The sequence below is a fragment of the Elephantulus edwardii genome, unplaced genomic scaffold (assembly GCF_000299155.1).
Source record: "Elephantulus edwardii isolate Elephantulus edwardi_28Jun2011 unplaced genomic scaffold, EleEdw1.0 scaffold00080, whole genome shotgun sequence".
NCBI lineage: Eukaryota > Metazoa > Chordata > Mammalia > Macroscelidea > Macroscelididae > Elephantulus > Elephantulus edwardii.
The window spans coordinates 13,845,231-13,857,770 of record NW_006399830.1 but is presented as its reverse complement, the minus strand read 5'-3'; the positions used below and the strand labels follow the sequence as shown (position 1 = coordinate 13,857,770).

At 53.5% G+C, this 12,540-nt stretch overlaps 1 protein-coding gene across 1 annotated transcript; it reads right to left on the bottom strand.

The window, feature by feature from the left end:
• Positions 1 to 867: 867 nt before the first annotated feature.
• NAT16 (N-acetyltransferase 16 (GCN5-related, putative)) lies at positions 868 to 3,501 on the bottom strand. The gene is made up of 4 exons (XM_006889711.1): positions 3,394 to 3,501; positions 3,034 to 3,234; positions 2,102 to 2,326; positions 868 to 1,526 (listed from the first exon to the last, which is right to left on the bottom strand). Exons 1-4 carry the CDS (start codon positions 3,499 to 3,501, stop codon positions 954 to 956), a joined length of 1,107 nt encoding a protein of 368 aa, XP_006889773.1. The 3' UTR covers positions 868 to 953.
• Positions 3,502 to 12,540: the final 9,039 nt, after the last annotated feature.

Sequence of the window (12,540 nt, the reverse complement as noted above, 5' to 3'; positions counted from 1 at the left end):
TTGATCTTACTAAACCTGAGAATGCGATACAGAGCTATGCAAATGAAGCTGTTACTACTTGCCTTTAAATAGAAGGCCTTCAAAGTTAAAGAACATTCATGATCCAAAGGAAGGGAGGAGTGTCTAGAAATCTTTGGGGTTGAGGGTTCCATTCTCTCTAGGAGGCAGCCTGGGGGGATCCAGGAGACAGCCCCACCTGGGCCTGAGGGACCTGCCCTCCCCAGCATCAAGATGTCCAGCCTGAACCCGTTGGTGGTATAGAGGCTTGAAGGGAGCAGGCTTGTGAGATTGCATTATCATGCAAAGTGGGATGAACCCCTAGCTTGAGGAGTGAGTGCAGGAAGGCGATCAGTATAAACAGTGGCCTGAGTAGCAGAATATTAGAAATAGATTTACTATTCTACTGAATCTTTCAGTATTGCACACAAGGCGGAGGGTAGGGAGCCCACAAGTAAGGAGAAAAGAGTGGGTAAAGGCACCGGAGACTGGGGGACGCAGAAGTGCACTGGGAAAACTGAGGGCCTGAGAAAGTGCGGGAGGCAGTAAGGCTGTTTTTATTGTCAGCCTGAGCTCCAGGCGGGTGCTGGGCCCTGAAAACCTCTTCTGGCTCCCACCACGAGGAGGCAGAAGTGAAAAGCTGGGAGAAGCCAGGAGGAGGTTCTGAAGCCAGTGGAAGCCTCGCTCCTTGGTGGGAAACGAGCAGACAATAACAGCGCCAAGAGCCCCTCCAAATCCAGCAGTCCAAGTTAGGGCGTGGAGCACTGCGGCAGGGTGGTTGGGGGAATGATGGTGGAAAAAGAGAAAGAAACTTAAAGAGGTTGAGGGGCGCGGGCGATGGAACCCAAGGTTGAGAGCTGGGGAAGAGGGCGGAGCTTGGAGAGGGCAGGGGCGGGGCCGGCTGGATCTGCGGAAGGGGGCGGCTCTAAAGTGCATCTCCTCCCTCCCTCCCACCCTCAGAGGTCAGCCTCCAGGAGGTACTGTTCCCTGTAACCCTTGACCAGCTCGAGCCCTAGCCCAGCCTGGCAGAAGTCGGCTAGCTGTGGCCACAACTGGGGCGCTAGAAAGAGCTGGCACATGACGTTGAGGCCAGCGAGGCGCGGGGCCTGGCGCTGCAGGTGCCACAGCAGCTGGCTCTGCACCTGCGCGCCATCGCTGCCAAAGGCGTCGATGTTGAGGCAGCGCCACGTGCCGTCGCCGCCGTGCGGGATGGGGAAAGGGCGCGTGCACAGCGTGAGCACGCGCGGACGCGCGCGGCTGTCCACGCGCCACTCCAGGCCCTTGGTGGCCAGCAGGCGCAGGTTGCTCTCGCTCGGCCGGTAGGGCTGCCAGTCCTGGATAATGGTCCCTCCCGGAAGCACGTCTCGCTGCACCAAAGGCGACAGCAGGAGGCGCGCCACGTCGCCGCCGGCCTCCGATACGGCCTCGGTGGGCAGGGGGGCGAAGGTGCCAGAGGCCTGCAGCGCCGCCAGCCGCGCGCCCAGCTCCTCCAGCAGCGCCGAGGCGTTGAATCGGACCCAAAGGATGCCCTGTAGGAGGCATGAGTCAGCCAGGCAGGAGCGGGCGTGCCCGCGCCTCTAGGAGTCTCCTCTGCCAAAGGGTCCCCACAAGCCCCTCAGGAAAGCCCACCCATGCGGGGCAGGGCGAAGTGGAGGGAATGGGCGAAGCTGGATACCAGAGTGGAGCAAGGAGGGACTATGAAAGAGCAAGGGGTCCGAATGTCTGGATCCCCAAGGAGAGGCGAGATCAGAGTGCAGAGGCTAGAGAGAGAGGCCTGTGTGTATGAGCAGGAGGGGAGGCCAAGGTATAGGGTGAGTGCGTGACGCCAAGGCTGAGACAAGGATCCTTGGGTGCCTTGAAAAGGCTAGACTGACGTTGGGACACAGGTTTCTCCAGTCCTCTGGAGGAGCAAGCGCTGTGGGTTTGGCTTCCACTAGTCAGAAGGGCCTGAGCAAGGGCTGTGAGTCCTGAAGTGTGGCTCTTGGGCCCTGCCACTCCATATGGCCCGGAAAAGGAAGATCGTGGACTGGCTGGACAGGTGGTGGGTTGGGCTGGGCACTTGCATATCGGAGGGGAAAGACCTGTCCATGGAAGCTCTTCTCACCTGCTTGGTGATTAGACGGTATTTCTTTAGCTCCCGCGGGCCGAGCTGGTCGTCCCGGGTCAGCCGTGCCACCTTGATGCCCGGGTAATGCTCCTTGACCAGCTTCGAGCAGAAGCGCTGCAGCAGGCCTGCCACGCCCTTGCCACGCTCCCAGGGCGCCACGCGCAGCCCCTCCACCAGCGCCGTCTCCCCAGCGTCGATCACGTGCACGGACTCCAGAGCGATCTGCAGACCCAGGCCGTTAGGGGGGAGCCCTTCCCGCCTCCGCCCTGCTGGGGGTTTTCAGCTCACTGGACTCGCCTCTTCCCAAGGCTGAGCACACACTCCGTTGTCACCACCCCGGGGCGCCAGACCAGAGCCGGAGGCCTGGCCATGGGGTGCTCCTCAGCACTTGGAGTTTTGCTTGGGCTGCAGAACTAGCAAGACGTCATTCACTGGGGTCTCTTCCACTTCCTGAGAAGTTCCAGCTCCGCGTGTGTCCCTGACAGCGGGTCTCGCCCCTCTTTCTTTGGCTCCTCCCCCTTGTCCTGGGACAGTCCACTGCACCCTGCTTGCTCAGAGACTCCGCCCCCGAGTCGATCCTGGTTCTCCATTAGGGTCCTCTTTGTGTATATTCCTGGGGTCTGGGCTCCCACTTCAGCTTATCTCCAACATATTGTCTGCTTCCTTTTATGGGCCCCAGACTTCTAAAATTCCTTAGAGGGGTCCTCAATCCTCAAAGTTCTCTCCCAACCCGACTTCTCCTTGCCTCACCACCCCACTCTCAGTGATCTAACCCCTGGATCCACACGCCCTAATCTTTGGTTTCAAAGGAGATTCTATTTCCCCAGCTTCTGGATGAGAGCTATGACAGAGTTTGGCTCCTGTTCTAAGACCCCTGCACCCACATTTGCTTCACCCATTTTCATCGTGGCCCCACCCCCAGCTCTCACCACTCCTCCATTGCGCTTGGCCAGCACCACTGTGCGGTTGGGATCCCTGAGCCAGCTGTGGTAGCGGCTGGGAAGGTAGTCGAGGCCCCCGTAAATGCCTCCAGAGATGGCCAGCACTTCCTCAAATTCCCGGTCAGTGGCCACCACGAAATCCAGCGCCTCAGCCTCAGGCCCCAGTCCGGACCTGTGCTTGACCGTGACCTCAGGCTCTGCCCCTGACTCCAGGGGTTCAACTTTGGACCCTGATTCCAAGGTGGGCTTGTCCCCCAGGGACTTGGCCTTGGCTTCAAGCCCAGATTCATCTCCTCGGGCCTCGTCTTGAGCCCCAAGCTCCAATCCAGACTTAGACGTGGCTCCTGCCTCTTGTGGTGGGGTCTTCAAGCTGGGCTCCACATCTGACAAGTCAGCCTCCTTCTCAGACTTGGGGACTTCAGGAGTGACTATCCCACAGAGGGCTTCAAGCTTCATTACCCTGAGGAAAAGACAGAGGCCAACAGCAGGATCAGAGCCTCTACTGGCCTCCTTCCCACGTCTGCCCCTATAAAGGAACATCTGGCCCCTCACAATCCTTTCCTATACAAACATTCCTATTCTTTTGCTCTTCACACTGACTTCCCACAAAACCCATTTCCCAAGGTGCCTACCTACCCCTATGGTGGATGTCCTTTTCTTTCCTTGGATCCCAGCTACACCTGCTCCATCCTTACCAGTCATCATCAAGTGCTCAGGAAGCACACCCCCCACCCCACCCCCCGGCATCAGTCCCTCAGAGACCATGGTCAGTTATCTCCTATAGAAGTCAGCCATGGAGGGAAGGACTCTGGAGGGGAGTTACATATGAGGGATGACATCCTCAGGGGCTCCATTACCCCCCCCAAGATCTCTTCAAGGATAATATGAGAAAGAAACTCCCATCACCACCACTTTTCTGCCAAGAGGGCTCCCCAGGGAAGAACAGAGGGCCCAACGTTCCCCTTCCTGTCACTGTCACTTACCCCAGGGCAAAGGAAGGGAACAGCAGGGCCCAGATCTCCTCCACATTGCTGCCCCAGTAGCCCCTCCAACCCCTTGATACACATAAACAATGAAGCCCAAAAGAGTGGACAGATGGGCAGCTCCCTTAAAAAATGTCAGAACCTCCCCCCCAGGTCAATAAAAACACTTCCTCCCTACCCCCACCTCAACCCCCGTGTGTCCACATCAGGGCTAGGTGATCATTTTGCAAAGGGTGCGAGAAGAGGGCTCTACTGGAACCCCAGAAAAGAAAATGTCCACCAAGATCATCCCCTGCTACTCTCCCCTTTTATGTTCTCTCCAATGATAAACTCCACCCCCTCTTCCCTCTGTTACTTAAAAAAAAAACAAACAACAAACCCAAACAACACAAATAAAATATTTTCCTGTAATCACTGCTCCATCTCCCTCTCAGGATAGTCCTGATGATTCTTATTTCTAGAACTCTCTCCCTCAGACTAACAGAATCAATAAATCCCTCCTCCTGTGTCTCTCACCCAATCATTTGGCTCCCCTCTCACAACCTACGTTAAGTCCCATTAACCAACATCCCACGGGACAGCTACTCTGCGAGTGTGATACTGACTGGCCTTGCATTTTACAAGAACACTACACAGTTTAGGTATATTGAGGGAGAGGCTCTCCACGGGCTGGCTTGGGGCTGGGTTTACATTCCATGCCATTAAACAAAGCTTCAGGGAACACAGCATGTTGCTGTCTGGACAAAACTTCTAAATAAGAACTCCTTCTCCCTCCTCAACCTGGCTGGGTGGGTGAGGGATGACAACAGTGGCCCAGCAGTATGGGTCTCAGAGTGTGTTAGAGTCCCCGCTAGGACGATTAGTGACCATGCGGTTCAACAAAGTCCACGATGAAGAGATTGAGGCCCTTGGAGGTTAAGAACTTGGTCTACGGTGACATAGCTTGGGCAAAGCCAGGTTAAAAATTCTCTTGTCCTGGCTCTGAGGCCACAGGGGACTATCTCCTCTGGGTATATCTGAGTTTCCAAACTCAGTTTGAAGACCAAAGACATGATTTATTGAGTCCTTGATGGAATCAAAGCTTCCAGGTGGCAATGTTAGCAGAAGCCCTTCTCTCCTCCCCAAACTGTCAGCAGCCCTTGTGCCATCATCTCTCTCTTTCTAATAGCTGACCCTCTGGCAGGTTTCCAAGATCGCATGAGAGGAGATTGTTCTTCTGTCTCCCGCAGAGCAGTTGCTGGGTCTGACCCACCAGGGAACCACAGCCTTTGTGTTAGCATGGCAACTCTCTATCGACTACACCACCAGAGTGACCCAGAAAAACAAATAAGATGGGGAAAAGCAGAGGCAGAAAACAAAAAAAAAAACCCCAACTCCACCAAACACGAGATGTGAAGGGAAGTAAAAGAGAAAAAGGAAATAGTAAAGAAAAAATTAGAAAAAGAAAGGGAAAGAGAAATTTTTAAAAAGAGAAAGAAAACTGAGTGAAGGGTGGAGGCAGGACACCCAGGTGACGCTCCTGCAGGCTAAGAAAGTGGCAAGGAGTAAGAAGTTGGTCTTAGAGGTGCCTTCTGGCCCACAAAGTGTCTGGAGCAGGGCACCTGGTCTCAGAAGGAGGTGGGCACAAGGTGCATGGACCCTCTAGACAGAGTTTCTACCAGGCCTGACGCTGGCTGGAATCAGGTCTTCTGGTCCCCCTGGAAGAAGCGCCCACCAGTCCAGAAAGCAGACAGAGGACAGGGTGCTTTGACCCAGGACTATCCTCCTGGCCCAGAAAGTGGCTGAGATGGGTCACTCAGCCTGACACTCTGTGCTCCACGAAAAGCCTGCGACTCCAAACCCCATCATCAAACTCATTGCTGAGGTGTCAGAACTGACTTCCAGGAGGTTTTCAGAAGCTGTAAATTGCAAAGAAGAGATCCCATCTTTATCTTACGGGTGGTTTTGAACTGCCAGAGAGGCACCTTCTTTGGGTAAGCAGTTTGACTCCAGTGAATTATGCCACCAGAGCGCCCCACAAACCCTGGACCAGCCCCAAAGCCACAGACTCCGTGCTCCAGGCTCTGAGGATGATGGGTCCCAGAGATACAGAGCTCAGCTCTCAGCTTTCACCTGCACCTACAGGCAACCTCACCAGCTGTCTGTAGGCCCCGGAAAATAGAGGCTGGAGGTTAAGGGATGATCCCAGCCACTTACAACTTACAACGGGACAAGTTACCAGCCTGAGGGCCACACTGCACCCCACTCATTTAAAGACTTGGAACTCCAGATCTCTCACTTTTTCACTTTAGGGAGACTATTTCCAAGGGGTGTTTCTGCCTCTCACTTAGATCAGGTTGCTGGAAGCGGCAGGGGTTTTCAGGTCACAATAGAAGGAAATGCTTGTCAATGAATCCCATCCCTTCTTCTCCTGTCACATTCCATATCTGAGGGGTCTGAGGACGGAGCAAGCAGAGTTCATGTCTGGGGGGAGGAGGACGTGCATGGGATGGACAAGACAGGTCAGGGCTCCGGGCTAAGCTGAAGCGCCCCCAATCTCTCTCCACGGTGTGACTACTTCTCCCCCTGGCCTAGCACGATGCCCTCATCCTGACTCCTTCATTGTAAAGTGTCTGGGCGAAGTCACAGGCAGCCCATCCTCCTCCAGTGCACTGTGGGAGATGTAGTTCAAGCGGCTCGTGGACCCGGCTCCAGGAAGAGGGGCTACACTCCTCCCCCACCCCCATTCCTACAGCCTCGCCTCTACTCCTTCACTTTAGAGTTGGACTCGATCGCGCGAGCTGGAGTCACCGGCGCAAAGGCTGGACATGCTGGGGACCTGCCCACCTTCACCCCTACTCCCATCCGCACCTCACACACCTGAAATTGGTGCCCTTGAGGCCGACAGCTTCTCGGAGCTGCGAGAAGAAGTTACAGAGAGCAGAGACTCCGGAGAGGCGGAGACAAAGAGACGGCAGCGGCACAAAGCGCTCCGCAGACGAGAGCGATGTGGACAGGAACAGAGGCGGAACAGACAAAGGCGCACAGAGACGCGGGCCAGAGGGGCTGAGGGGGCGGGCGGAGGCACCGACACCCAGTCACAGACACCAGCACCTCGTGACTCTGGGCCCAGCAGATGCCAGAAAAATCCTAGCACGCACCCCCTCCCCAGGGGGACCAGAAATAGACTGCTGCGTGACACACCCCCTTGTTCCCCTGCGCATGGTGGGGGGAGGGACCGGGCGAGGAGACACCCAGAAAAGAGGCTGGAAGAGGACAGACACCTCGGGCACAGAGACGGGGAGAGAGGATGAAGTGAGGTGCGCTGGCGCAATAAGTGTGGGCGAGAGAGAGATGCTCCCCGAGCGCAATGGAGAGGTCCCCGAGGGGGTCACAACCCTGAGGGAAGGGTCTGCCCCAGTTAGGGTCTCCCCTCTGGCCCTTCCCTGGAGAGGGGAGAGGCAGCAGGTGGGACCGAAACTCCAGAGGAAGCTGTGCACTTGGAGGGGGCAGGTGGGAGTGAAATGGCGGCGGGGGTGGAGGAGGGATGGCGGAGAGGCGCGCATCGACACCTGCGGCTAAGTCTTCTGTTATCTAGGTCACCCGCCTGGAAAGGTTCGGGTCATAGCGGCGCAGCCGCTTTACTGTCCTGCGGGGCGACAGTTTGGGTGCGCGCCTGGCCCCCAACCCCTAAGCCGGCGGCCCCTACCTTTCCCGAGCCAGGGCAGGCCGCGAACGGTGCTAAGCAGGGTTCCCCTCGGGGCCCCAGAGTCCCCGAGCGGGCCGTGCCGTCCCGGGCGCACGCGGAGCCGGAGCGGCAGGTGGGCACCACTCACTCGGCTCCACGCCCCGCGGAACATTCGCCTCTCGGGATGGGCCGGGCGGCACCAAGGGACGCAGACCCTGGTGCTGCTGGAGGAAACCCGGGGCGGATCTACAGCGGACAGGGGCCTACTTGGGGAGGGGGTGGCCTAGGACCGGGCTAGGGGCGCGGGTGAAGGGTGGCCTTCAAGTGGTGGCGACCAGACTCTGTCCCCCTCCTGGCCTGTAGAGCGCGACACGGGTCTCAGTGGCTGGCCTAGTTTGCGCCCCTACTCTCAGAACCCCAGTTCTGTGTCTCAGAATCTTTGTTGTCTCCTCGTCCAGGGACTGCCCTTTTTATTCAACACAAACCAGGCCACCAAAGTAGTTGGTATCTGGAAAAGGGCATTGGAGCCAACGTCCCTCGGTGACCCGGTCAGAGAAGCAAACGAAACCGATTGGAAATCGAAATCCGGGAAGCAAAAACACCCAGAGAGCTGCATCGAGGCTGAAAGCAACAGAGAGAGAAAGCAAGCAAGGGACAGCGCAGTCTCCACCGCCATTCCTGGGGGTCAGAGCAGCCTCGCCAACCTCCACGCGGGGCACAGTGCGCCTCTGCTCGTCCGCACCCCTCTCAAAGCTAGCCGGAGGGCAGGCAGCGAGGATCCCTTGGGCATCATCCATGTGCAAGCGAGCGCACGCCAACAGGACCTCTGTGCACACCGCTTGTCCAGGGAGCTGCGCACACGCGGCTGGACACGTGCCACAAGCCCTGGGGGGTGGGGACAAGGGGGAGCGGAAGTAGGATCCTGGGGCTTGAATTCGGCGGGGAGCGCGCTACCCCAGACCTGACCGACTGAGGATCCAGACTCGGAAGGCCAGAGAATTCTCACCTAAAAAAGTCAGATAGTCTAGAGAGAGTGGCGCTCCTAACTCAAATCCACTTCGAATCCACTGGCGGGAATAGAATGGGCAGTTTCTTCCTGTGCAATTTCTAGCCTTGGAAATTCATTAGTGGGTGGGTTATGAGTCGGTTTCGATTTCGCGGCAATGGGAAAGAAATGCTGAGCTGTAGGAGTCAGGCGCTTTTGTATCTGTCAAGTGTTCCTGAGATGCAGGGGATTTTCAAGTTAGCTGAGGGCAAGACCCTGTCTCCATTCTCCGTCAAGCAGGTCCAGCTTTCAGGCTCTCCCTCATCGCCTCCCATAAAATGCCATCAACACCTTTTACTGTTGAGCCTCTCAGGGTGAGGCTACCACAACCTAGTAACCTGATCGACCTGGAGGATGTGCTGATAAAACAGGAAGGAGCTCACATCCCCGGTGTCTCACCCACATAGCAACACCAGGATCATGGAACAAGAGTCCAGAGATTAAATTCTCCACCCAAGTAGGCCAAGAAGCCACTCAGCCTTACTTAGGTAAGTATCGCTGTCTTTCCTAACAATCTCTGACAGGCCCAAGGCCACTGCTGCAGCCACTGTGTCTATCTATCTGGTTGAAGATCTTCCTCTCTTTCGATGTCCCTCCACCTTTCCAAACATGATGACCCTCCCTAAGGAATAGCCTCTCCTAGAAACACATCCAGAGTATGTGAAACAAAGCTTTGTGATTTTTGTTTCCAGGGGGCACTGCCTGCGTTCTCCAAGACATACCTGTTTGTTCTGTTGGCAGACCATAGGATATTCAGTCTTCTTCGACACCACAGTTCAAAGGCATCACTTCTTCTGTCATCTTTATTCTTTGTCTGGCTCTTAGATGCATAGCAAGTGATTGAAAAGACCATGGCTTGAATACAGTACACCTTAGTCCTCCAACTGGCATCATTGCTCTTCAGTTCATTTCTCTTCATGATTCCCTTTTGGCTATTGTTAATTTGACAAATGGTCCTGAGTGTTTGGCTTCTTTACCTTCTGGGGCTGCCTTGTTCCTCTGAACCTTTGGATCTGCAGGCTGGTGGGGTGGCTCCCTATCATTTCTGTTTGGCCTGCCATATCCTCCCCATCCCTTCTTCTCATTGGACCACCTTGTTCTAGACCTTACGGACACCTCTGTATCCTGGAACCAACTCCTGAACTCCTTCCTCCAGCATTTGGGTTTGAGTCTTCTCTCTCCCTTGGGCCTCCCACTATAAGACCTGGGACTAGGTTCCCAGCCCATCCTCCCCCCCCCTTATCTGCACTTCCTCACCCAAAGGTTCTTCTAGCTACACAATTACCTAATCTGTGAGCCAAGTCTTGATCATCCATACTGTCTTCAGTATCTATGGAACATCTGCACTTGGACGAAAGCCATGAAATAAAAGATGTAAATGCTTTACAGAAACTGAGCTTGACACTTTATAAGCTTGATGTCAATGCCATCTTCGCCACTATTCCATTTTACAGGGGGCTAAGCAACTGATCCAAATGTCTTCCAGCCAATGAGTGTCAAAAATCATTTCAAGGAATTATACAGATCATCCTAGAAGGAAGGATATTACATTTACCACAAACAGGTGACTCACTGAGCCATGGTTTCCTCTTGTATCACAATCCTTAACTTCTAATTAGGATTTAGAAAGACGACAAAGGAAGTGGCATCCACTTCCTAAACAACATGCCTCTGGAAACCCTATGAACTTTGATAAATGTCAATGGTTGTACAGGGGCTTCAGGCCTTTTGTTCATAGGGTCGCTATGAGTCGTGCTCAACTTGAAGGCCATCATCAACAACAACAACAACAGACAAAGTGCTAATTGCAGCACCAGTTCTCAAATGAGGCAAATTATAGCCTGTAAACTGGCATTCAGGCATAACTTGAAACTTCTCTTTACTTTGAAGCCAAGACTGTCAAACTCTAAGAAAACCCATAGAAGCTTCCTGAATCTCAACATGTAGCATCGGATATAGAAAGTTAGAAACCCATAAACAGTCTTCCAAACATCCTGAAAAATCTACAACCAGGAGAGGATAAAATAGATGAATAGGACCTTCTAAGAATAAAATCCCTATGTACATCCACAAACTGCTCCAACAGGGTAAAAAGGCAAGCCACAGACTGGAAAAAAAATTGGTAATGACATGTCAGATGTTGTTGTTGTTCTGTGCCGTCGAGTCATTTGCGACTCATAGCGACCCTATGTACAACAGCCCTAAACCCTGCTCTATCCTGTGCCAGTTGCACTGCCTCTGACACACCCATCCCGATTACCCCAGTCACTGAATCAGTCCATCTCATAGAGGGTCTTCCCCTCCTGCGCTGTCCCTCTATTCTCCCCAGCATGATGTCCCTCTCCAAGGACCTGTCTCTCGTTACAACATGTCCAAAGTATGTCAGACGAAGCCCCAGAATCCTTGCCTCCAAGGAGTAGCCTGGTTTAACCCTCTCTAGGATGAAACTGTTTGTTTTCTTGGCAGTCCATGGTACATTCAATACTCTTCTCCAGCACCACAGCTCAAAGGCGTCAATTCTCCTTCTATCCTCCCTAGTCATTGTCCAGCTCTCTGATGCATAACAGCAGGAACTTAAATCTAGAGTTTATTAAGTACTTGAGCACCACAACTTAATAAAGGTAAACAACCCAACTGAAAAATGGGCACAGGATATGAATAGACACTTCACCAAAGAAGACATTCAGATGGCCAACAAACACATGAAGAAATGTTCAAAATCCCTAGCTCTAAGAGAGATGCAAATCAAAACAACTATGCGGTATCATCTCACCCCAGTAAGAATAGCAAGATTTAACAGAACAGCAAGCAACAAATGCTGTCGAGGCTCTGGAGAAACTGGAACCTTTATTCACGGTTGGTGGGAGTGTAAAATGGTGCAACCCCTGTGGAAAGCAGTATGGCGCTTTCTCAAAAAGTTGGAAATAAAAATACCATTTGACCCAGCAATCTCACTACTGGGAATATACCCCAAAGAAACTGTAACTGCCACCCAAGCAGATAAGTGCACACCCATGTTTATTGTGGCTTTGCTCACAATAGCAAGGAGTTGGAAAAAACCCAAGTGTCCATCAACAAACGAATGGATAGAGAAACTGGTACATTCACACAATGGAATACTTTGCTGCATTGAAAAACAAGGAACTCATGAAATATTATACAAAATGGGTGACCCTGGAGGACATTGTTGTTGTTGTTATGTGCCGTCGAGTCATTTGAGACTCATAGCGACCCTATGTAAAACAGCCCTAAACCCTGCTCTATCCTGTGCCAGTGGCACTGCCTCTGACACACTCATCCCGATTACCCCAGTCACTGAATCAATCCACCTCATAGAGGGTCTTCCCCTCTTGCACCATCCCCCACCCTCCCAAGCATAATGTCCCTCTCCAAGGACCTGTCCCTCCTTGCAACATGCCCAACGTATGTCAGGCGAAGCCCCAGAATCCTTGCCTTCAAGGAGTAGACTGGTTTAACCCTCTCCAGGATGAATCTGTTTGTTTTCTTGACAGTCCATGATACATTCAATACTCTTCTCCAGCACCACAGCTCAAAGGCATCAATTCTCCTTCTATCCTCCCTAGTCATTGTCCAACCCTCTGATGCATAACAAGTGATTGCAAAGACGATGGCCTGTATCAGGTGCACCTTAGTCTCCAGAGACACACCGTTGCTCTCGAGTACTTTAGAGAGGTCCCTAACAGCAGACTTTCCCATCACAATACGTTTTTTTAATTTTCTGACTACTGGTGCCAAGAGTGTTGACCGTGGGGCCAAGCAAACTGATTGTTGTTGTTGTT